The sequence below is a fragment of the Danio rerio genome, chromosome 24 (assembly GCF_052040795.2).
Source record: "Danio rerio strain M-AB ecotype USA chromosome 24, GRCz13ab, whole genome shotgun sequence".
NCBI classification, from domain to species: Eukaryota; Metazoa; Chordata; class Actinopteri; order Cypriniformes; family Danionidae; genus Danio; species Danio rerio.
Window position 1 is genome coordinate 6,176,689 of NC_141044.1, and position 23,354 is coordinate 6,200,042.

At 34.1% G+C, this 23,354-nt stretch overlaps 1 protein-coding gene across 1 annotated transcript in view; it reads right to left on the bottom strand.

Annotated features, from left to right (window-relative positions):
* apbb1ip (amyloid beta precursor protein binding family B member 1 interacting protein) overlaps positions 1–23,354 on the bottom strand; it is a 40,458-nt gene that overhangs the window by 6,091 nt on the left and 11,013 nt on the right. Inside the window, 9 exon segments of the mRNA NM_200634.2 lie at positions 3,483–3,593; positions 6,115–6,258; positions 7,320–7,394; positions 7,640–7,761; positions 14,472–14,631; positions 16,174–16,251; positions 19,125–19,375; positions 22,071–22,170; positions 22,591–22,650. Coding sequence (NP_956928.2) covers positions 3,483–3,593; positions 6,115–6,258; positions 7,320–7,394; positions 7,640–7,761; positions 14,472–14,631; positions 16,174–16,251; positions 19,125–19,375; positions 22,071–22,170; positions 22,591–22,650 — 1,101 coding nt within the window.

A 23,354-nucleotide genomic window follows, 5' to 3' on the forward strand; every position in this document is an offset into this window, starting at 1 on the left:
GAGCATAGTCTGAGTTGATGAGGTTTATTCTTGGATCTGCTTTTTTTGTTCTTCACCATGTGTTTTGCATTTAATTTTCCAATTACTTGGCAAACAAAGCCCATCCTAACCTAAACATAGCCTGAAACAACCTTGGAAAGTATTACAAATGAGTTTGATGACTTGTCATGCTTTTTTAGCAACACATCAGCATTTCAGTGAACCCGATTTTGCTGTAATCACTGAAGGTCTTTTGCCGTTTATGGGTTGATGTTGGTAAAACAGCCTTTTACTCAAGAATGAAATTATCAGTACTTTGTCCAACAAGAGTTTTAAGCAAGTGGTATTCTTATTTATTTATTTACATATGTATTACAGTAACCAAATACATAGAGAGCTATGGAAAATTAAGAAGTGCTAACTAAAATAGAGGTATTTTAATTGTGTGTTAAGAAATAATTATAGGCAGCCTCCAAAGAATCAATGATCTGAATGCAAAATCGATAAATAAATAAATAAATAAATAAATTAAAAAAAAATTTAAATTAAAAAATAAATAAACATACAAATATTTTTTTATCTTTAACTGCTTTTGGCAGCCTATGTCTTTTTTAAAACTTTAAATGTATACTAAAATAGCTATTTGTGAAAGCTCAGTTAGATGACATGTTAGCATGTATTTGATTGTATTTAGCAAACTATCATCACATATGGTTAAAATAATCGATCTGTCTGAGCAAATGAGAGATGTCTGGATGCAGACCTGGTGCAGATGCAATCTGAACTGTATGCAATGCTTTTTAATGGGCTTACTTAACCCCTAACGCTACCTCTCACATTGACATTAGCTCCATTGAGTGCATTGTGTCTGACATTGCATCTCTGGGAGCTAACCCCACCCCTAAACCCAAGCGTCATTGGGGGTAAGCAATTGTACGAAAGAGATTGCATGATTTCACCTGAATTAGCCACTAAATTAAAAAGTTACAAATTGCTTTGAGATAGCATTGTTGAAAAATAATATCTTTGGATAGATTTATGGTTTATTAAAGATAAGTAATGTGTTTGGAATTTAAAAAAGAAAACAACCAATATTCAATATTACTACATTTTAAAAATGCTATTTTGCGTAAACAGGGCGTCCGCTGGGTCTTAAAAAGTCTTAAATTCACAGAAATGTTGTCTTAAATCATTTTTAACAGTTCTTAATTTTCCTTTGTTCATATAAAGCTACCCAATCTATTCAACACACATCCAATCTCCCACAATATATCTCAATAAAATCTTTACCAATACTCTATATATAACTAATATTATCAAAGTATGTTGTGCATACATTTAGTTTATTAAAGTTTTTATGTATTAAAGAGTTTTTCTAAGTTAATATGTATAAAACTATAGGCTCTGCTTATTTTGACATGTTATATAAAATATATGGGTAAGAAATAACTAATTAGAGTGAGTTTTTTGATGAAGCAAGTAAAAAAAAAAACGTAGCGTTTAGCCCTATATAAGTGTAACCCACTGGTCCTACTGCACCCAATCAAAGACTACTACACAAGAAATGTCACTCGTATTGAATGGGGAAAAGTGTAACTGTTAATATGATGAATGAAGCCCCGCCTTCTAGTACAGGAGCCAATCAGCGATCGCTATATGGCGAATAAAGCCCACCTTCTAGTACAGAAACCAATCAGCGATCGCTATAGAATGACAAATCTCCGGGGGAGGTAAGGAGGACAAGACGTGAACATCTGCAATTTTTGTCTGATACGAACATTTAGAAATTAAACTAAAGGCACAATCGTTGTTTAATTTTATTGGTTATTCGTAATACGAAATGAAATCGTAAGCTTGGCATGTAGTTTTGGAGAATTTGATGTTTCCCCATTCAAACAGAATGCCTGAGCATTCTGCCGAAGAGGCGTTTCAAAGATGGCCGCCGAGTGAATTGACTTGCCTTAAAGGGACTTTGACCCAACTCGGTCTGAGCTGGGATTTAACCAGTTGCTCTAGCAAGGAGTCGGTTGCTCTAGCAAGGATGCTAAAGAACATGGACTCTAGCATCTGCCTCTAGAGCTCCTTATGAGGTCAGAGGCATGAGGTTTACCTGCATAGCACTTCGATAGCTGACTTCCATTACACTCATCCCCTAAAACTCAATCCCATCCCGGACGAGCCACCACATGTAATCCCCTGGTCCTACTGCACCCAACATGGTCTAAGCTAGGATTGAACCGGCGATTCTTTGTATTGAGTCAGGTACTTTAAAACTCTAGCATCTGCCGCTAGAGCACGTTGTGAGGTCAGAGGCATGAGGTTTACCTGCATAGCACTTCGATAGCTGGCCTCCATTACATAAGTCTAAAATTTAATTCTTAATGGTTTAAAAAAAGGTCTTAGAAATTCTTAAATTTTACTTGGTGAACCTGCAGAAACCCTGGTAAACTATACAACACTGTTTTGTTTCTTAAATGCATGCCTTTGCCTAAGCAATGTTAGCCTTTGGTGAATCTTCAAACACCTGTTCTTTTAAATTTTGTGTAGTCCTGGCTAACATTAGCCCTGCCGCTAAGCATGAAAAGATGGCAACCACTTCCTGCATTCGGGAAGTTCCAATGCAGCACACTGGCTTTTATCTTCAAGAGTAGTCATTTGGCTAATTATCATATATATAAGCTGCAGGCAAAGAGGAGGCACACCTTGAAATAATCAGTGTACAATCTGTGTTTAGCAGCCCTGAGTTTACACCTACCAGCCTGAGTAGTGGTATATAAGAAGACACGTATGAAAGAGAGCTGAGCAGATTTATGGTGTGTAAATGTCAGATAAATGACCTGTTGACCTAAAGAGCCCTTATTATTATATCTAAGCTGAGGTTACTTCCCAAAAAACAGGCTTGCCATTTTCACAACAATAGTAATTAAATAGGAATTTCACTGGATGTAGTTTTGAACCAATGGAGCATTTTGAAGGGGTGCAGTAGGGTCATCTTCAAGCCTCTGACCCGGTCACACGATTGCACACTTCTACTTGCTAACTCGAGAGGAAATGGATGCTTTTAGAGGCATGTGATTTACAGCTTCTGGAGCTCTACGCTTCATGTGTTTTGTGTCTGCTTTCAAGTCCATGACCACTACTGATAAAACAGCATTTTGTTGTTGAAAAAACAGGGATTCATTTTAGGTCCCAAACGTTATCTTTGAGAACAGAGAGATGTTTTTTGAGTTTGATTTCAAAATGGATGTCAAAACTGAGAGAGTTTCTGTGGCTATGAAAACCTCTCCACATACGCTTCAACTCAGCATATTTTGAGGAAAAATGTGCACTGTAAAGAATTATTGGTTCCACTCAATTCCTTCATGTTGTCCCAAAACGCATTGATTAATTTAAATGTTTTAACAAATTTAAGTGGATTGAACATAAAACAATTAAGTTGCCCCCCACCCAAAACATAAAAACTTAAGGAATTGGGTTAGTACCACAGACAAACAAATCTGTACCTTGAGCATGAAGCAGTGGTCTGTTGGTGCTTTGTATTTGATTCTATATTCTTTGCAGTAGTAGACGTTCACATTGTCAAACTGCACCAAGCACACCAGATCTCTTGAAGCCTAAATGGAGAGACAGAAATCTGTTAAACCACTGTCATTGACTTTCTTTTTTTAACCAAAAGTATATCATTATTTAGGTGCTTTAAGGTTTTAAAGTGATACTATCATGGTATTTTGAGGTATTTTTCAAGTATACATGAATTCAATGTCAATAAAACATCTTCAATTTCTCATAAATGTGCAGTGCAGCATCAGCTCTTGATACCAATGGGGTATATGCAGAACTAGTGTTGTTCCCATACTTATAAACTTCCGGCGACCTGTTATTGTGAGTTTTTTTTCCATTTTATACAGTTCCTTTTACAGCATCGATGTTGTAATGCCATTATAATACAATCAGTTAAATAGACTTTGGCATTCATTTAGTTGTTCAAGCTTAAAACGAGACAGAAAGCCGTTTACTCGCATGCGCCCGTCAAAATCTGCAGGCTAGCGCAGAAGCTCCATTGAATATACTGGGGTAAAATAAATGCTCATATTTTAAAGACATGGCGGGGGGAAATGTAATTCAATGCAGTGCTACTTGTACAATCTCAGACCTACTTTATATGGGATATCACTCAGCCAGTGGAGATCGCTGATTTTGTAAGAAAACAGACCTTAAACGTGCCGATTTTGCATTGGCATTTAGTTCACCTGAAACGCTTAACCCAGGTAAATGAAAAATTAAAAGTCCTATTAGCATGCTTCGGCATAGACCCTATTGTAAAGATGGTGTTAGTTTTACCATATTAGTTTGTCTGACAATGATATGTGATGTTTCTCACGGCACGGGTGAGATTTTATTTAGGCACTATCCACATGGGAACTTCTTATTTTTTTTTGCTTTTTGCGAATTTGAGAAGTTTCTAGATGGGCACAGGTAAACTGGTTAAAATGGTGTAATATGCCACAGCAAAATGTGGCACTCTAAACAAACAGACAGCTGCAGGATCGAGCCTGGGTTGGACACAGCTTTGTAGTTCGCCATTGTTGTTGTTAAAAGTTGTTATGTGCTGAGTTCTTCCTCCTTGTTTTGGTCTGTGATGTCATTGTTAACAAAAAATGGAGTTTTTCCAATCCACGCATGCATGTTTTCACTCTGTAACTGGTATTTATAAATTACATTTCAGGGCACTGACAGTGCCCATTATTAAACGTGTGCAGGTTGACCCAAATCCATTGCTGTAGATCAGTGCCTTAGGTCAGTCCCACATAGCAAATGTTTTCTGGCCCAGCTTCGGGCCACACAATAACTTTTCCCTCTGCTTAAGTACCACAAAGAATGACGGTCCTGAAGTTGCCCATAACTAGATTAAAGACGAGGGCCATAACCAGCCTGAATCTCAGCCAATTTATCACCCTTAACTGGCCCTGAACTGGGCCAAAACAGTTTTAGTATTGGTACCGATTCTCAGCTATAAGTTTATACTTTAACCAGAAACCCCAAAAACTGAGCCATAACCTAAACCTAAACAATGTGAACAATCGCTACACTGATCTAATCCACATACCTCCCATTCACTACTGGCCCAAATGTAGTTCGCCGTGCAGAAAACAGGGTCTCTCTTGACATTGTTTGTGGGGGGGTCCATGAAGACCATAGACTGGCATGAGGTGTTTGATTCAAACTTTAGCAGGTTTGCGTGGGAAGTAAGACTTTAATTACTTAAGCTATGACTCATTCTAGGCAGTCCAGATTCGGTTCTTTCTCTTGGTACTTCAGGAATGATAGAGTCTCTTTCTATTGCCCCTTTTGAACTGCATTTCTGTCATGCCAACTCTTGTAGAGGTTATAGTGTAATGAATATGTTAGTGGTCTTGGCAGAATACATCTGCTACGCTGCTGCTGCTTTGATTATTGGTTCAGATTAAGTACAGGAATTTGCTACTGATGTGGTCTAAGAATTTAACACACTGCTGATTGAGAAACTGAAAATCAGGCTTCATGCTTATTTTAATTGCAGTTACTACATAAAATGAAGCCACGGGCTAGTATGACATCATCTCTCTTCATTTTTACCTAAATTATATTTACATGGACATATTATCGACAATTAAGATGTTTGTTTTCATGCAGTTCTTTGCACAACACCAATTAAATACCACAAAACAACTTAACAGTGCTTTTTAATTAAATACTTTCGTCTCACCTACATTATCTATCAACATATTTTCTGGCATGGTCAGTTTGCTGGGCAGCTCACTAAAAAAAGCATTGTAAAATCAAGGTAAAACTATGTGTTCACAGTGCATTTTCTCTAACATTTCCTATTGGTTGAATTCAGAGAAGGTTTGAGATCAGTGGGTCGTTATCTACAACAAGCGAATATCATAGCTGGTACAAGTGACAATCATAACATTAAAACAACATTCAAAACATTATGAATGTGTGTACTCTTTTGGATTCTCGGAAGATATTTAAAAATGTAAAACAGGCAACATGTTAGGACCATTGCATAGTGGCACTTTAATTATCAGTAAATCAATTAACCATTTGGATTTGTTTAAACTCAATACTGTCTGGGTTGCCTGAGCTCACCTTTGTCTTGCCTTTGGGTGAATAATACAACCCCGAGGCCCGGAGCAAAAAGTAGCGCTGTTTCCAGGATTTTTTTCCATCCTCCTTCAGATACAGAACGCCCTCCAGGTCAGGCACAATGACTGAGGCTCCACAGAAGTTCTCCTACACTCAGAAATACAATACCAGACATCAATCACTTCCACAACAAAGTTCTGTGTTGACTTTCTGGTTTCTGTGGAACATGAGGGCGAGTAAATGATTATAATATAAAGAGTTTAGATGCAACTTGACATCTGAAATGTTCATTTTTTTATCAGCCTATTATGTTTATGTTCAGTTTTTCACATTGAAGGTAATAAAAATAACTTTAAAAAATAAAAGCTGAAAAAAAAATGAAAAGGATTTTAAAAGAAATCTTCTTATGTTCATTTTTGAATTCGTACAAACTTGGATTAGTTGATCAAAGGGACTAACCTACTCGAGTTTTACTCACCCTCAGGTGGTTCCACATGTTAAAGTGTTTTGCTTTTCGTTTGAACTCAAAAGAAGATATTTGGAAGAATGTTGGAAGCCACCCAGCAAGCACACAACATTATAGGATGTTAATATTAGGTTTAATTTAGGACGTAACGTCAGGTGATCAAAATTGAATGTCTAGCCAGCGTCTAAGGACAAGGTTATTTTGACGTTCAATAACGATGTCGAATGACGTTGTAATTTGGTTGATTTTAGGTTGTGTTGGAAAGTGACCAAAATCCAACATTGAGCCAACCTCTTAAACCAACCTAATATTGATGTCAGATACTGACATTTATTCGTCAGGTATGGCAACCAAAATGCAACGTCTGATAGACGTCATAGTTGGAACATCCACACAACATTGAGCTGTAACATCATTTGATGTTGATTTTAGGTGATTTTAGGCTGGACATTGACGTTGACCTGACGTTATGTCCTGACGTCAACCCAATTTTCATTTCCAAACAAAATGCAAAATCTTTACGACATTGGGGTACGTCAATCTAAGGTAAGTCAATCTGACGTCTTGTTGACATCCTGTGCAATTTCACTATACGAAAATGTATGTGACAAATAAAGGCCTGATTTGTGCCTGCTGAGCAGTAGCAGCTACTGGCTTCCAACAGTTTTCCAACTATCTTCTTTTGTGCTGAACAATACTTCTGTAACTTATATTATTATAAAAGTACATTACTCATACGCACCTCCAGAAGTTGTTCTTTGTCTTTTTCTTTCATATCCTTTAGAGATTTCTTATCTTTTTTCCACAAATAAAAGATCTGCAAAATAATCCCACAATTCATGTTTACCACGGGACTTCTTCGAAGACCTTTGAATCACACTAGAGTTAAATCTCTCAAAGTTCTACTGATCTCTGTTCCATTTTCAGGGTACTACAAATGGAGAAGTTAGTGAATTCCAACAGTGCTGGATATTTCACAATTCTTACAGACAGAGGAAACAATATACTGAGGGAAAAGTAACCACTATTTTTAGAGCTTCTAAAAATGGTCCAAATACTTGCCTGAGGGTTTTTGAACACTTCGTACTTGTGTTTTTTTTCCTGGAAAAGCACTTTGTTTTCAGTGTCCCTCGTCCATGTAGACAGAGGCTCCACTAGATTCTCGTGGTCCTCAAAGGCCCGCTCTGTGGAGAGTTCACATTCACTTCAGATCTGAGTTTCAGCTCAAATTTCCACACAGGTAAATTTGTATAACTTGTTAAAGCTGACCCTTTTAAGCTTTGATCCAAATTGTGCCATTTTGGTTACTGTCGCTTTAAATTCAAATGAGATCATGCTCTTTTGAAAAGAGAGTGGGGGTACAAATGCCAATGCATCAGCATAGTGGCAGATTTAAAACAGGACTAACGTTATCTCGGAAAATGTCTATACGAGACTACGGTGTTCATAAATGGCTTTAATTTTGGATAACTAACCTCTTAATAGCCCACAGTACCTCCCACTGCATTGGTGCCAACACAGACATTGTGGTCTAGTATGTTCTAGGTTGTCTGCAGGTTCTCCGCTTAAGACCACATATACTGATTAAAAACGGGAATGAAGACAGCTTACGGGTGGTCTGACGTTTAGTGTGGTTACTGGCATTAAAGCCATGGTGTGAGTCTGCTTCACAGGCAATAAATGGAAGCTATTTTCCCCGAGCATGTGTATGATATCCTGTGTCCCTCAACTCGATGAGAGCACACTATAAGGGATAATGTACACTTCTAAAAATAAAGCTGAACAAAGGGGGTTTTCCCAGCGATGCCATAAAGGAACCGTTTTGAGTTTTGCAATAAACCTTCCACAGTTCTTAAAAGAAGGACCACTTTTTGTTTTGGAGTTAAGGACTTATTAGAGGGATTGATCATCTAAAATAGAACAGAAAATTCTGTCATTATTTGCTCACTCTTCACTTGCTCAAAACCTATTTGAGTTTCTTACTTTTGTTAAGCACAAAAGAAGACATTTTAAGGAATGCTGGTATTCATGGACTTATATAGTAACTGTTTTCCTATATTTATAGAAGTCAATTGGTGCCAGCATTTTTCAAAATATCTTCTTTTGTGTTTAACAGAAACTGGTTTAAAACCACATGAGGGGAAAAAATTTAGATCATTTTCATTTCATCCCTTTATTAAATTACCCTTTGTAGTTAAATGTTTAAGAATAAATATGTTGTTGAATTATGGATGAAAAAATTATTGTCCCCATTTTATATTAAGTAAACTTAATTGCTATGGATTAAATTGAATAATCCAATGTTCTAATTATTTACAGTACATACTTGTTTTTACATTGTACTTATACTTTAAAAATGATCTGTATGTAAGTAAATCTGTAATTAATTTATTTCATTATATTTATATTTCCACTGTTTACCCATCTCTTACTCACACTTAAACTACTACCAAACATGTTCCTTTAACCGTATTCCATCTCAATGGCACTATGCAATACAATATGAAGACATTATATTCAGTTTTGGTGCAATTACCTAATATATACAGTTGAAGATTTTGCCAGGATGACAGTAAATAATATTTGACTAGATATTTTTCAAGAAACTTCTACACAGCTTAAAGGGACATTTTAAGGCTTATTTAGGTTAACTAGGCAGGTTAGGGTAATTATGCAAGTTATTATATAACGATGGTTTGTTCTGTAGACTATCAAAAAAAATATATAGCTTAAAGTGGCTAATAATTTTGTCTGTAAAATGGTTTTTAAAAAATTAAAAACTGCTTTTATTCTAGCCGGATTAAAACAAATAAGACTTTCTCCAGAAGAAAAAATATCATCAGACATACTGTGAACATTTCTTTGCTTTGTTACAAATCGTTTGGAAATTGTTTATAAAGAAGAAAATATATCAAAAGAGGGCTAATAATTCTGACTTCAACTGTATATAGAGTTTAGTTGAGTACAAACAGAAACTAAACAATTATATGCAAATATACTTTGTCTGTGTGTGTCAGCTGTTAAAATAATCTCTCATCATTTCTCTTATGATTATAAGTCACTCACAGTAGGAATCATCATGCGAGAATGATGCTTTTCTAAAATTAACATGGGTGTAACAATTTTCCAAAGCACTTTAACATAGATACACTTTGACTGTAACCATGTCAGATTGTTTTTTTGCCTATATATATATATATATATATATATATATATATATATATATATATATATATATATATATGGAATTAAAAGGCCTATTAGGTAGTGATTAGTTACTTAAAGTGAGTAAACCAATTGCCTTAAAAGCAACAAGTTGACTTTACAAAAATAATGTACATAAACCCATTATAACTTGAAACTTGAGTACTCAAAAAATAAGTTGTTTCAATTAGTTTTTTAAATTAAAACAGAAAACAAATCCAGTGTTATGTACTTAATTACTTGCACCTTTTAAAGTTTAGAACCTTAGGAAAATTTATTAGCTGAAATTGTTTAATTATTTGTTTGTTTTCAAATTTACTGTTCATGTTTGTAATTTTTTTTTTTTAATTAAACCACAGGTTTTAATTTTTTTTCAAAACAAAAACATTCATGCTTTTGTTTTGTAAAAAAATGAATATAAAATATATATATATATATATATAATAATATATAATATATATATAATAATATATAATATATATATTATATATAATTTATATATATATATATATATATATATATATATATATATATATATATATATATATATATATATATATATATATATATATATATATATATATATATATATATATATATATATATATATATATATAATAAAATCAGTGTGGACTTAACCCAACCCAATTACTTTGGGTTGCTACAAGTTAAACAGTTTTTTAAAGTAACTGACAGATATAATTACCTTTAAATTAGCCACATTTTTAAATTGATGTAATAATCAATATTTTCCTGTTTTGAAAACTTAATCAAATTATTCTGGCAACTTAAAAGTTTTAGTCTAATCAGTATTTTAGAATTTTTAAGTTACTACAATGTATTAAACTATGTAGTGGCAACAGACCTCTTCAATTGTTTTTTAGAGTGTACAGAGCACGTGAGGGCAGGTTACTGGATAACAGTGGTTTGTTCTGGATATATACATTTCTTAAGAGGGGTAATACTAAATATTTTACATCAGAACTGAAAATTAAAATTGTTTTGTTCTAGCTAAACTAAAATAAACAAGACTTTATCCAGAAGGAAAAAAAAATTGGCAGAAAGAACTGAAACACTAGACTAGCCTATGCTATATGCAGAGAACTGGTCCAAAGTTCATTTTGATGATGAAGCTAAGTTTAATTTAACATTTGTTATCAAATAGCGGAAAGACGGAATTAAAAGTGTGTACAACATTCAGTGAAATGTGGAGGTTAAGAGTCATAGTTTGGTGAGGTTTTCTGCAGTGGTAGTTGGTCTCTCATACAGCAATATGACTGAATGAATGCTCAAGTTTATCGGGAGATCCTTCTAAAAAAAAATGCAGTTTCTTTATTATGTTCATCACCAAATCAGACAGCAATTTATCAGGACAATGAGCTCCATCCCAGACCAAAATAGGTCAAACTGTTCCTACAAGCAAAGCTGAAAACATCAAAGTAATAAAATGAAATGTAATATAATGAAATGGCCAGCCCTGAGTCTTGATGTAAACTTAATTAAAAATCTCTGGAAAAATGTTGGTGATAAAGTAATGGCTGAGAAACCCATGTCAGTCATGGTGGAGTGGAGTGTGGGAAATCAGGTAAGTGTGAGAATCTATTAATGTCTTTTAGCCGCAATTGTGAAGTCATTCAAACCAAAGAGGTGTAAACAACCTACTATGCTCCCACTGAACCAAATAATAAGAAAGAACTAAATCTCTTACCACAGTTATGCTGATGACACTCAGATCTATTTAGCCTTATTTCCTAATGACTACAGCCCCACTGGCACCCTTTGCCAATGCATTGATCAAATGAACAGTTGGATGTGCCAAAACTTTCTTCAGATAAACAAAGAGGAAACTGAAGTGAATTTGGGAAAAGAGATGAGGTAACAGGTGAATGCGTACCTCTAAGGGTCAAACAACAACAACAACAACAACAACAAAAAATAAGTTTAAGAATTTTGATGTTATTCCGGAGTCAAAACTGAGTTTCAATAGTCACGTCAAAGCAGTAACTAAATCAGCATACTATCATCTCAGAAACATTGCAAGAATCAGATGCTTTGTTTCCAGTGAGGACTTAGAGAAACTTGTTCATGCTTTTATCAGCAGCAGGATGTATTACTGTAACAGATTCCTTCCCAAAATGACAGTCAGACAGTTGCAGCTCATCCAGAACTCTGCTGCGAGGATTCTGACCAGAACCAGAAAATCAGAGCACATCACACCTGTCCTCATGTCTTTACACTTGCTCCCAGTTACATTCATAATAAATTTTAAAGTATTATTACTTGTCTATAAGTCACTAGAACCTCAATACATTACAGTATGATCAATGAATACAAACCTATCAGATCACTCCGATTATTAGGATCGAGTAAATTAAAAATTCCAAAAGTTCAGTCAAAGTATGAATCTGCCTTCAGGTAATGAGCCCCCCGCTACTGGAATCAGCTATTAGAAATGATCAGATGTGCTCCAACAATATATATATATATATTCTTTCTCATTATTTAGTTCAGTAGGAGCATATAAAAGAGGAGAGGTGCCAGAATTTACCTTTGTGGGTCTCCACTGTTAAGCAGTCTAAAATTAGTAGGTTGTTTACAGGCCCTTGTATGGGTTTCTCAGCCATTACTTTGTCCCCAGAAATTTTTCCCGGAAATTTTCAATCAGGTTTACCTCAGGACTCTGGCCTGGCCATTTCATTACACTACATTTAATTTCATTACTTCAATCTTTTTAATTCTAATGTATATTAGAGTTGATTTTAAAACCAGAGGCTCAGTTCTTTATTTAATATTGTCAATTATTCATAGTAGAAAATTTTCTGAGGGCCGTCAAAATTTGGTAAAAATCATCAAAAACACTGCCAGGAACCTAAAAAAAAAAACTGGTGGGGAGAGAGTACATTTTTATCTGCACTTTATTGTCATTTTATCATTTTAAATATCTTCATGTGCTAATTAAAGAACACTTAAAAGTGTGCATTTAATACAGTTAAGCACACTTTTTTATATAAAGGAAATAGCAAATGGAATTAGATGAAACAAAGCTGAATGCAACAAAGGAAATAAATCATGTCTCTTTAAGTCTATTCATTTACATTTTGGCAGCCAGAAAGAAGAACATATGGCAACGGCTGTAGATGAAGCCTCTCAGCAGATGGAGAAAGAGAAATGGGGGATCTTGATCATAAGGACTGTATCTCCTCATTATAGGGAGGTTGAGTGACGAGTCTGGGGCAGTAAATTAAACCCACCTGTCATTCGGTGTGTGAGAGCGAATGTGGATATTGATACGTCAGCTGTACGCTGAGCTCATTGAAGCCAGCACGCCAATGAAAACACACTTCATCATCTTTGCGAAGACGACAGAATGGACATACTGTATACTGTTGCAGTCAGAATTATTAGCCCTCCTGAATTATTCGCCCCCCTGTATATTTTTCCCCCAATTTTTGATTAACGTAAAGAAGATTTTCTTCAACACACTTCTAAACATAATAGATTTAATAACTTATTTCTAATAGCTGATTTATTTTATCTTTGCCATTACAACTGAAAAATCTAACTAAGGATCTGAGAATCCTTGTAGCAAACTTAATGTGTGTTGTTTCAAGAAAACTACTGTACCCTTCATTTGATTTATTTATTTATTCTTCATTTAATTATTTTATTTAATCATATGATGATTAGTCATTTATATAATTATCATTATATTATTTTTTATAAATTATTAGTTAATGATTTTATTATTATTTGTCATTTTATTATGTTTTTTATTAATATTATTATTATTATTATTATTATTATTTTCCTATAATTATTGCTTCAATATAATTTCATTTTTCCATATTGTTATGATATTATGACTGTGTGGATTCAAATGACACTTGTTTTCCATTTCAAGGTCTGTATTGTCACTGGATAATGTTGTAAAGCAGTCATTTTCCATTGCTTTTGCTTGTGGTATAATAACACTTGTTGGATGTATCATCATTACTTATCATCATTGCTTCATCTTCTGCTTCGGCTCCTCTCTGGCTCTTTTAATCAACTCCTATATTGATAGGAGACTGTTAATTTAGTCGAACACTGGTTGACAAGTTTGGGTATTGGCCGGCTCCTCTGGCTATTTGTCAGGCCACCCAGAGAAACAGAATCTGGCATTCAGGGCTATATCTTATTTCTAACCCAACAGTACATATTATTTTACTAGATATTTTTCAAGATACTAGTATTCAGCTTAAAGTGAGATCTAAAGTCTTAACTAGGTTAATTAAGCGAGTTAGGGTAATTAGGCGTGTCATTGTGTAACGATGCTTTGATCTGAAGACCTTCAAAAAATATATATTGCTAAAGGTTGCTAATAATGTTGACCATGAAATGGTTTAAAAAAAAAAAAAAAAATATATATATATATATATATATATATATATATATATATATATATATATATATATATATATAGAAACTGCTTTTATTCTAATCGAAATACAACAAATAAGACTTTCTCCAGAAGAAAAAATATAGGAAATACTTTGAAAAAGTTCATCCTTTGTTAAAAATCATTTAACAAATATCTGAAAATAAAAAAAATTCACAGGATATAATTTTGATTTAACTGTGTTGATGTTACTAAGTGTGTGTGTGTGTGTGTGTGTGTGTGAGAGAGAGAATGTGTGTGTATGATACTCACCAGTCTGTAAGTCAGGGTTGGTCTCACACACACTCCAGTCCACATTGCAGTCGCAGTGTGTCTTCTCAAAGAGGTTGTCCATCACGTCTCGAACTGTTTGTCTCTCATCCACCATCAGAGTCTTCGAGCTGCCATCCGTAATCTCCACTTTCACCACCAGCTATCACAACAAACCACAAATAACACAGATACAGTCAGTTAATGAAGATCGTTTGGGTCTTGAATAATGACATGGTTTATTGACATCTGTGCAATAAGACTGTGAAACAAAACAAGCTGTGCGGTGCTTTGAATGTTGGACAGACGGTTTATGAGCATTCTGAAATGTGGTCTAAAGGAGTCTAGAGGCTAATGCTGCTAGAAGAGTTTCAATACACAGTGTATAGATATTTGGAAGACAGAGATATGAATGGTCTTATAGCTGAATAAGATTTCTGTGAAACTGATGGAAGGAATTTTGGACAGTATGTTTAAAGGGAATTACTGGCTCTCATGTTGGCATGTGAACTAGCCCATATTTCGGTATCAACACTAATGTTAAAAGTGTGTAGCTTCCCACTTTGCAAAATTTCTCCGGCCCACACAATCAGCTTTGTTTGGCTCATATGTCGCAGTGAATTACAGTACATGACTGGACAAAGTCTTGCTTCCAGACAAGGGCCAAACATGGACCACATCTGGGCCAAGTCTCAGCCAAGTTAATAACCCATAACTGGAACTGAACTGTCGTTTGGCCATAGTCTGGCAGCCAAAATTGGTGTATCACAACTGCAATGAAATTGATAAACCCATAAAGCGTTTTGTTTTAGAAGTGTTAACAATGGTAATGGTTAATAATGGTTAATAATAATATAATTTGTAAAATAATAATTTGGTAATATAATAATAATAATAATAATAATAATAATAATAATAATTTGTATTTAATAAAATAATTCAAATAAATTTTAAATGTGGGTCAAGATAAGCCAAACTTGGCCCACATGTCCATTTTTAACATCTGGGCCAAATATTACATTTGACATCTGGCCCTTGTCTTGTGTGCCACCTTAAAGATGGTGCAACCTCTGCCAAACCCAGGCTGTGTTTGGCCCACATGCAGTGAACACCTGCTGTACCAGTTTATGCCAAATCTGGGCCAGCATTCTGGGTTAGCTAATTCAAAATAAAATTTTGACTGCAACCCTGTTTCTACAGGCCACATTTTGCAGTTGCAGTTGCGACTTAAAATCTTTCTAAGCCTCTCTAAACTTTAGCTCACATAAACCAAATTGATATTCAACAACACCAAATAATGAGCTAATATTATCACAGGTGTTCAGCAAAATATGGTAGGATACTTACGTGGGAATTTTTAATTTACAAAAGACAGTCATGGCCGATTTGCACAGGATTAAGCTAGATAACCTCTGTAATAATTACAAATGACCAGAGTTCCTGTAATATCAAGCCGTGCAAATAGGGCTTTGGATTCAAACTTAACAGAGATTTAAAGGAATAGTTCCTCCCCCCCGAAAAACACACACACAAAAAAACTAATTACAAATTTTTGTTCATTCTCAACTGATCCCTATGAGTTTCTTTCTTCTGTCGAATGCAACATAAAATATATCCATAATAGGAAATACACATACTATGGAAGTCAATGGTTATAGGGTTTCAACATTTTTTTAAATGTTTTTTAGGCAACTTCCACACTCACCTTTTTAACTTTGGCCTCCTTTAGTTTCTCCAAAGCGAGCTTGATTTTATCTGCTTTGAGCTGTTCCTCTTCTTCCTCCTGAAGGATTCAGAATAAACATCATCTTACAACATACAACCACAACTTTTGTTGTTGTTTTTTTTACAAAAAAAAAATTGTAAAAATGACTATATAAAATGGTTGCTGTGGTGGCCAGAACTTTACTGTCATTAATATGGTAGAAACCTTAAATATTTCCCATTTCCAATCTGTTAACCATATTTCATTCATTTATAGTATTATGCACCAGTGTTATGAAGTACGAACCATACCTTTGTTACTCACACATAAGCATGCACAACCATAAGCAGGCAGTGATAAGAAAGTCATAGGATGAACCAAAGCTCATTACAAATAACTTTTCCCACAAGCAGGGAAACATATTAAACATCCCCGGTTGTTTAACAGAGAAACATCCCCTTTTGCAATGTCTATGCCTAGAGCAGTTTTTTTTTTTTGGTCACATTTTATTTTGATGGTTCATTTGTTGAATTGAAGTTACATTGCATCTACATGCCAGCTAATTCTCATTAACAAAATAAGACTTCAAAACTCACTGAAATATATCTTGATTCCTAAAAAAGTTGCAATGAAATTACTTCAAATTTAATGAAATCATAAATCTGTGATTTGCTGTAAAAATGCAGGTTTCCACACAAATCTTTCATGTTGTCCCAACTCAAATCAGTTATGTTAATTGTTTTTACAAAGAATTTAACATAAAACAATTAAGTTGTTTTAAAAAAAACTCAAGAATTGTGTTGTTTTAAATAAGTAGTTTGAACAAGCAGCAAAAATTATCTTTATGTCCCTTTTTTACCAGCATTTTGTTTAACACTTTATTTTGATGGTCCATTTGAGTATCAGTACTGTCTGCTTAATGTCTGCTGATACTGCTCCTTCAACAGACATTTAACTGTCTATTAGTAACTTCGCAAGTACATGTCAACTTACACACCCTAACCCTAACCTCAACCCTTACCCCAACCTAACAGTCTACTTATAATCTAAAGGGATGTTAGAGGTCTCTACATACATGTGCAACATAAGTCTAATGACTGCAGAGTAAAAAGTGAAATGTGCTTAACAAATGTATGTGTGAACTAAATGCATTTTTAAAGTAGCTGGTTTTGTGTATAAAACAACACAGCAGAATAGATACACTTCCTTAAAGCCTGACCAAAGATTATTAAAACAGCGTTTAATACTCACTTGACTTTAAAACTTTTTATTATTAAAAGTGATTTAAAAATACTCAATTGTGGAAAAAACAACCTTATATTTCATTAATATTATATTACATGTAAATACAGTTTTTATTAAATACAGTGCAGTATAATTAAATATCTTCTTTTTTAAAGTACTATTTTAAGTGCATATTCAATACGTATAAAGTATAAAGTACGTATTTTGTAAGTGTAAAAATTCTTTAATACACTTTCAGAAATAAAGGTCACAAAACAAAACACAAACTGTCCGATATGCTTTCAAAAAGTACACTTTTGCATGTAAAGGAGACATATTAGTACGTAAAGAATCCATAATGGTACCTTAAAAGTAAATATTAGTACCTAAAGGATCCTTAATGCTACCTTAAAAGTAAATATTAGTATCTAAAGGATCCTTAATGGTACCTTAAAAGTAAATATTGTACCCAAAGGGTCCATAATGGTCCTTAAAAGTAAATATTAGTACCTAAATGCCCCACAATGGGATTTTAAAAGTAAATATCAGTACCTAAAGGATCCATAATGGTACCTTAAAAGTAAATTTTAGTAACTAAAGGATCCATAAAGGTATCTTAAAAGTAATTAGTAACTAAATGATGCACAATGGTATCTTAAAAGTAAATATAAGCACCAAAAGGATCCATAATAGTATCTTAAAAGTAAATATTTGTACCAAAAGGAACCATAATGGTACATTAAAAGTAAATATTAGTACCTAAAATACCCATAATGGTATTTTAAAAATAAATATTACACCTAAAAGATCCTTAATTGTACCTTAAAAAATATGAATAATATTACTAATCATACATTAATAATAATACATTAACAATATTACTAAAAATGAAAAAAAATATTATACTAATAACTATATATAAGTATATATATATATATATATATATATATATATATATATATATATATATATATATATATATATATACACACACACACACACACACACACACACACACACACACACACACACACACACACACACACACACACACACACACACACACACACACACACACACACACACACACACACACACACACACACACACACACACACACACACACACACACACACATACTTATATATAGTTATTAGTATAATAGTAATATTTTTTTCTTTCTACATTACAAGGGCTTCTGGCATCCAAAATATAAAAATAAATAAATAAAAAGATGTATGCAATGCAAATAGTCTCTGTAGATTATATAACCATGCTGTCTATCATGTTGTGCAGTCTCTGTATTGGGGATACACATGAAATGCTTTTATAGCTAAACTTTCCACTTGAAGTTTTGGAATAGAGCTGATCTCTATTAAAAAGCAGTCTGGATATGTCCTCTTATACATTCCGTCATGAACTTGGCTAGACATGAAATACCATTCAATAAATATCCGGCCGAGCTAACACTACAATCATGAGGATAATTACATTTTTATGCTTGGGCTTTTATTTCATTTATTTTTTGTCATGCAGAGTAGAAATGGATTCTGTAGGCATACATAAAGTTCATACTTTATAGTGTCACAGGACTTAAATTCCATTGCATCCTTTCGCATCTGTTGTCTGGCCTGGTTTGTCTTAAAATAAACCCTGCAGCCTTCAGCTAAAGAGGTGTTAACCGCGTGAGGCCAGTGGGTGTGCGGACCTTTCAGAATGAGACTTACTTTTGAAGGTTTAAATGCGGGTGGTGGAGGTGGAGCTGCGATGGAGTTGGAGGAAGTTGCTGGTTTAGAGCTGTCGAATGATGCTGGGAGGCTAAAGTTACTCTGAGGCTTTGAGGGCGCTGGGGCAACTGGAACTGACCCCTTTGATGTGTCTCTTTCTGTGGCAAACTTTTCCTCCGTGGCACTTATATCTGCCACAAGGTCAGCCATCAAGGCGTCTAAGTCATTGTCTTCCAGATCGTTCAGGGATTCTTGTAGAGAAACAATAGGGGGAAAAGTGAAAGTTGAGAGCTTGTAGTGATAATAACACATGACATGCAAAGGAATCAAACAATATGATGATATAACAATTAGGTATACAAAGAATTCTGTGTGGAAGATCCACACAAATCAAAGCAAACTAACTTAATTGTTTGGTAACATTTATAGTAAGCTTGTATTAGTTAGTTACACAGGTAATGCATGTATTAACATGAACAAACACTGACCAATGCATTTATAGCAGTATTTATTCATTTGTGTTGATGTTATTTAATGGAAATAAAGTTGTTTGTTGTCAGTTCATGTTAACGCAGTGTATTAACTAATGTTAACAAGCATGAATTTGCATTTTTTATGCACGAGTGACTGTTGAACTATGATAGGTAAATGTTGTACTGGTATTTTTCATTATATAGGCAGCTTACTCTCTGCATTTCCTAAATGATCGCCCACTGAAGCTAAGCAGGGCTGCGCCCGGTCAGTACCTGGATTGGAGACCACATGCGAAAGCTCGGTTGCTGCTGGAAGTGGTGTTAGTGAGGCCAGCAGGGGGCGCCAAACCTGCTGTCTTTGTGGGTCCTAATGCCCCAGTATAGTGACAGGGACTCTATTGACCTTATTCTAAAATTCGGAAGTGCGCCTGTTTTCACGATTGTTTTAGAACTTCCGATTCAGTCGCCTATGGGAGAAATGATTAGGAATAATAAACGGCAGAATATTAACGGCATAATAAGAAAATATAAGTTTGTAACATCAAACAGCAAAACGAGCAGTTTTTAATGTCTAAAAATGAATGGAAGTGAATGAGACCGGAAGTTAGAGCCAAAAATATTCAAATGGCTGCGCCCAATTGTCGTAGAAGAATACGGTGAATACTGCTCTGTGAGCGCCGTCTTTCGGATGAGATGGTAAACCGAGGTCCTGACTCTCTGTGGTCATTAAAAATCCCAGGATGTCCTGAGTAGAAAAGAGTAGGGGTTTAACCCCGGCATCCTGGCCAAATTTGCCCACTGGTCTTTGTCCATCATGCCTCCTAACCATCCCCATAACATAATTGACTTCATGACTCTGTTTCCTCTCCACCAATCAGCTGGTGTGCGGTCTGGCGCAAAATGGCTGCCGTCACGTCATCCAAGTGGATGCTGCACACTGGTGGTGGATGAGGAGATTCCTCCATATGTGTAAAGTGCTTTGAGTTCCCAGAAAAGCACTATATAAATGTAAGAAATTATCATTATTAGGTCATGTTTGTAAATGCATTAACTAATGAAACCTTTTTGTAAAGTGTGACAAATTGTTTTTACAAATTAAAGTGGTTTTAACATAAAACAATTAAGTTGTGCCACAAAAAATTAGCAATTGTGTTGTGCAAACTCATTTTAAATAAGTATTATGAACTAGGAGCATTTTTTAATGTATATTTGAACATTTAAAGGGAAAATTTAATCACTATTTACTCTCCCTTAAGGGGTTCCAAACCCATGTTTGTTTCTTTATTTATGTTGACCACAAAAGAGGGTAGTTTGAAGAAAGCTGGAAACCTGGAACCATTGACTTAGGCAAAAAAATACTGTGAAAGTCAATACATGTTACATGTTTCTAACATTCTTTAAAATATCTTCTATTGTGTTTGACAGAAGAAAGAATCTCATAAAGGGTTGAAACAAGAAAAAAGAAAGCACATGATGACTCATTTTTTTGGGTAAAATATTATACACAAATTTATGCACAATATGGACTGGCCTAATGGATTGGGTTGGGATGGGTTTGGTTTTACCAACATTAGAAGAAAAATAAGAGTTAAAATACCACAGTATCTTTAGAGTGTACTTGCAGGTACTTACATATACTTGTATGTAATTGGATTTACGAGACAACTGGCTTGTTGGGCTTGTTTTATGGTACCTTATGGTATCTTATATCAAATGGTATTATGGTATCGTCTCCTATATTTGCAGTATAATTTATATTATTGGCTATACCAGCACTTTTTGGCCTGAAATAAAAATAATAATGAATAAATAAAAAAGATGTACGTTTTGTTTGTGCTTATGGAACCATCATTGCATCTGTGCACACTACGAAATTATCAACAAAAATAAAAAATGAAAAATTAGATTGGATTGGGTTAGGGTTAGAACATTAGTTAAAAATGTAATTTAAAAGGTCTACCCATCAGTTGTGTTTGTCAATATATGTTGCCAAAATCTGTGTTTTTTTGTGCAGGATTTTTGTATAATGTACTAATTTAGTAATTTAATAATATAATATACATAAATATATATAAAATAATAATATACATTATTCAAACCAATAAAACTAATATTATAGGTTAAATGCACTATTACAGTGTATTCACAGTCAATATTTATCAGCCTTGTGCCAAGAACATTATTAATTTATTTAGAAATATTTATCACTAGTTTATTCTCCTTAGCAGTGCTGAGTTCTTGAGCTTAGTGAAGTCAGTATAAGCTTTGCTTACAGACGTTATAAAGAAACGTTTAGTACTTCAAACAGCCCGGTCATCTTTGAGCCACCCTCAGACATAATTTTAAGCAATTTTATGGCTAATTAATAACAAATGGACTTCAAAAAGCAACTCAGTTGATGAATAGAGCCTTTCAGGTGAAATAACCCCCTCAGAAGCCTGGTGAAAATGTTAGGTTAAAAATATTTAGTTACCATTAAAATTTGCGAAACCGATGGAAAAGTTCATTTCCTGAGGTTCAGGAATGGTGGGAGGTTTAGCCAAAGGTGCAGAGTCTACTTCTGCATCCAAACTCTGCAAAACATACAAATGAGGAACACACAAACATTAAAAAGCAAACACACTGAAGCTATTTTTTAAGTACAGGAACTTACTTATCAGCATGTAAATGACATGTACTGTACATCAGTCTTAATAGCCGCGCTTCCTACTTTTATGTTCCATATCATTTGCAGCTGCTGACTTACACTTAAAAAATGGATCATGTCTTATTACTGAAACGTTTGTAAAAAGTGTATTGTCACTGTTTGAGTAAGAGTAAACAGTAATGCTCATAAGCACAGAAAATTTTTATTACTGCCATTTCATTAAACAGATTACAGGTGTATTTGTTGTGTTTATGAGCACTGCTGTTTTCTCCTTCTGTTTTCAAACATTGACAATATACTTTTGTCTGGAGGAACATGAGACTTATTAATAGAAAACACACAGTACCTGCGTTAGGAGATCCATCTCCTGCAGCATATCGCTGAACATGGCATCAATGTCATCCATCTACAACAGAATTAAACAACTCATATAGTACATACAGTAAATTCATACAAGTACTCATACAGTAGACAAAAACCTCATAAAGACTCTTAATAATATGATTACAGTACATAAACAAACTGAAATTCAGCTATAACACAGACCCTTGTGATACAAACTATAAACTAATAAATACAAGGGAATGCAAACATATTTCCAGTCTAATTAAATGTGTTGTTTATTAATATGGCTATATAAAATGATGAATCAAGTTTGGTCATTGGGTCCTTTTGCACATTTCCGAGGACATCTGAAGCAGAAGTCATTATAGAGTAAAGTTCTGAAGTGAAAAAAGGTTGCATTCCTGTTTTTTTTTTAATATATATATATTTTTGATAGCCAAAAAATAAAATAAATAAAAATAGACTTTCAGTAGACTTTCTATGACTTTCCAAAGGAGTACAATGTACTGAGAGCTTAATTAAGGTGGTCAGAAGAACAAAATTTGACTTTGTTAAATATTTTATTATCACTATTTCTTTATTTACTTTATTAAAAACCATTATGAATTTATTACAAGGTGTAGACTTGTTGGTGGATATACTTCAAGCAGTTTAGCATGTATTTATAATGTAAAGAAAAGAATGTAAATAAAAGCTATTATTTTAAAGTTTCTTTTTATCAGGGAATACAAAAAGAATAATGTATCACAGTTTCCATGCTATGAA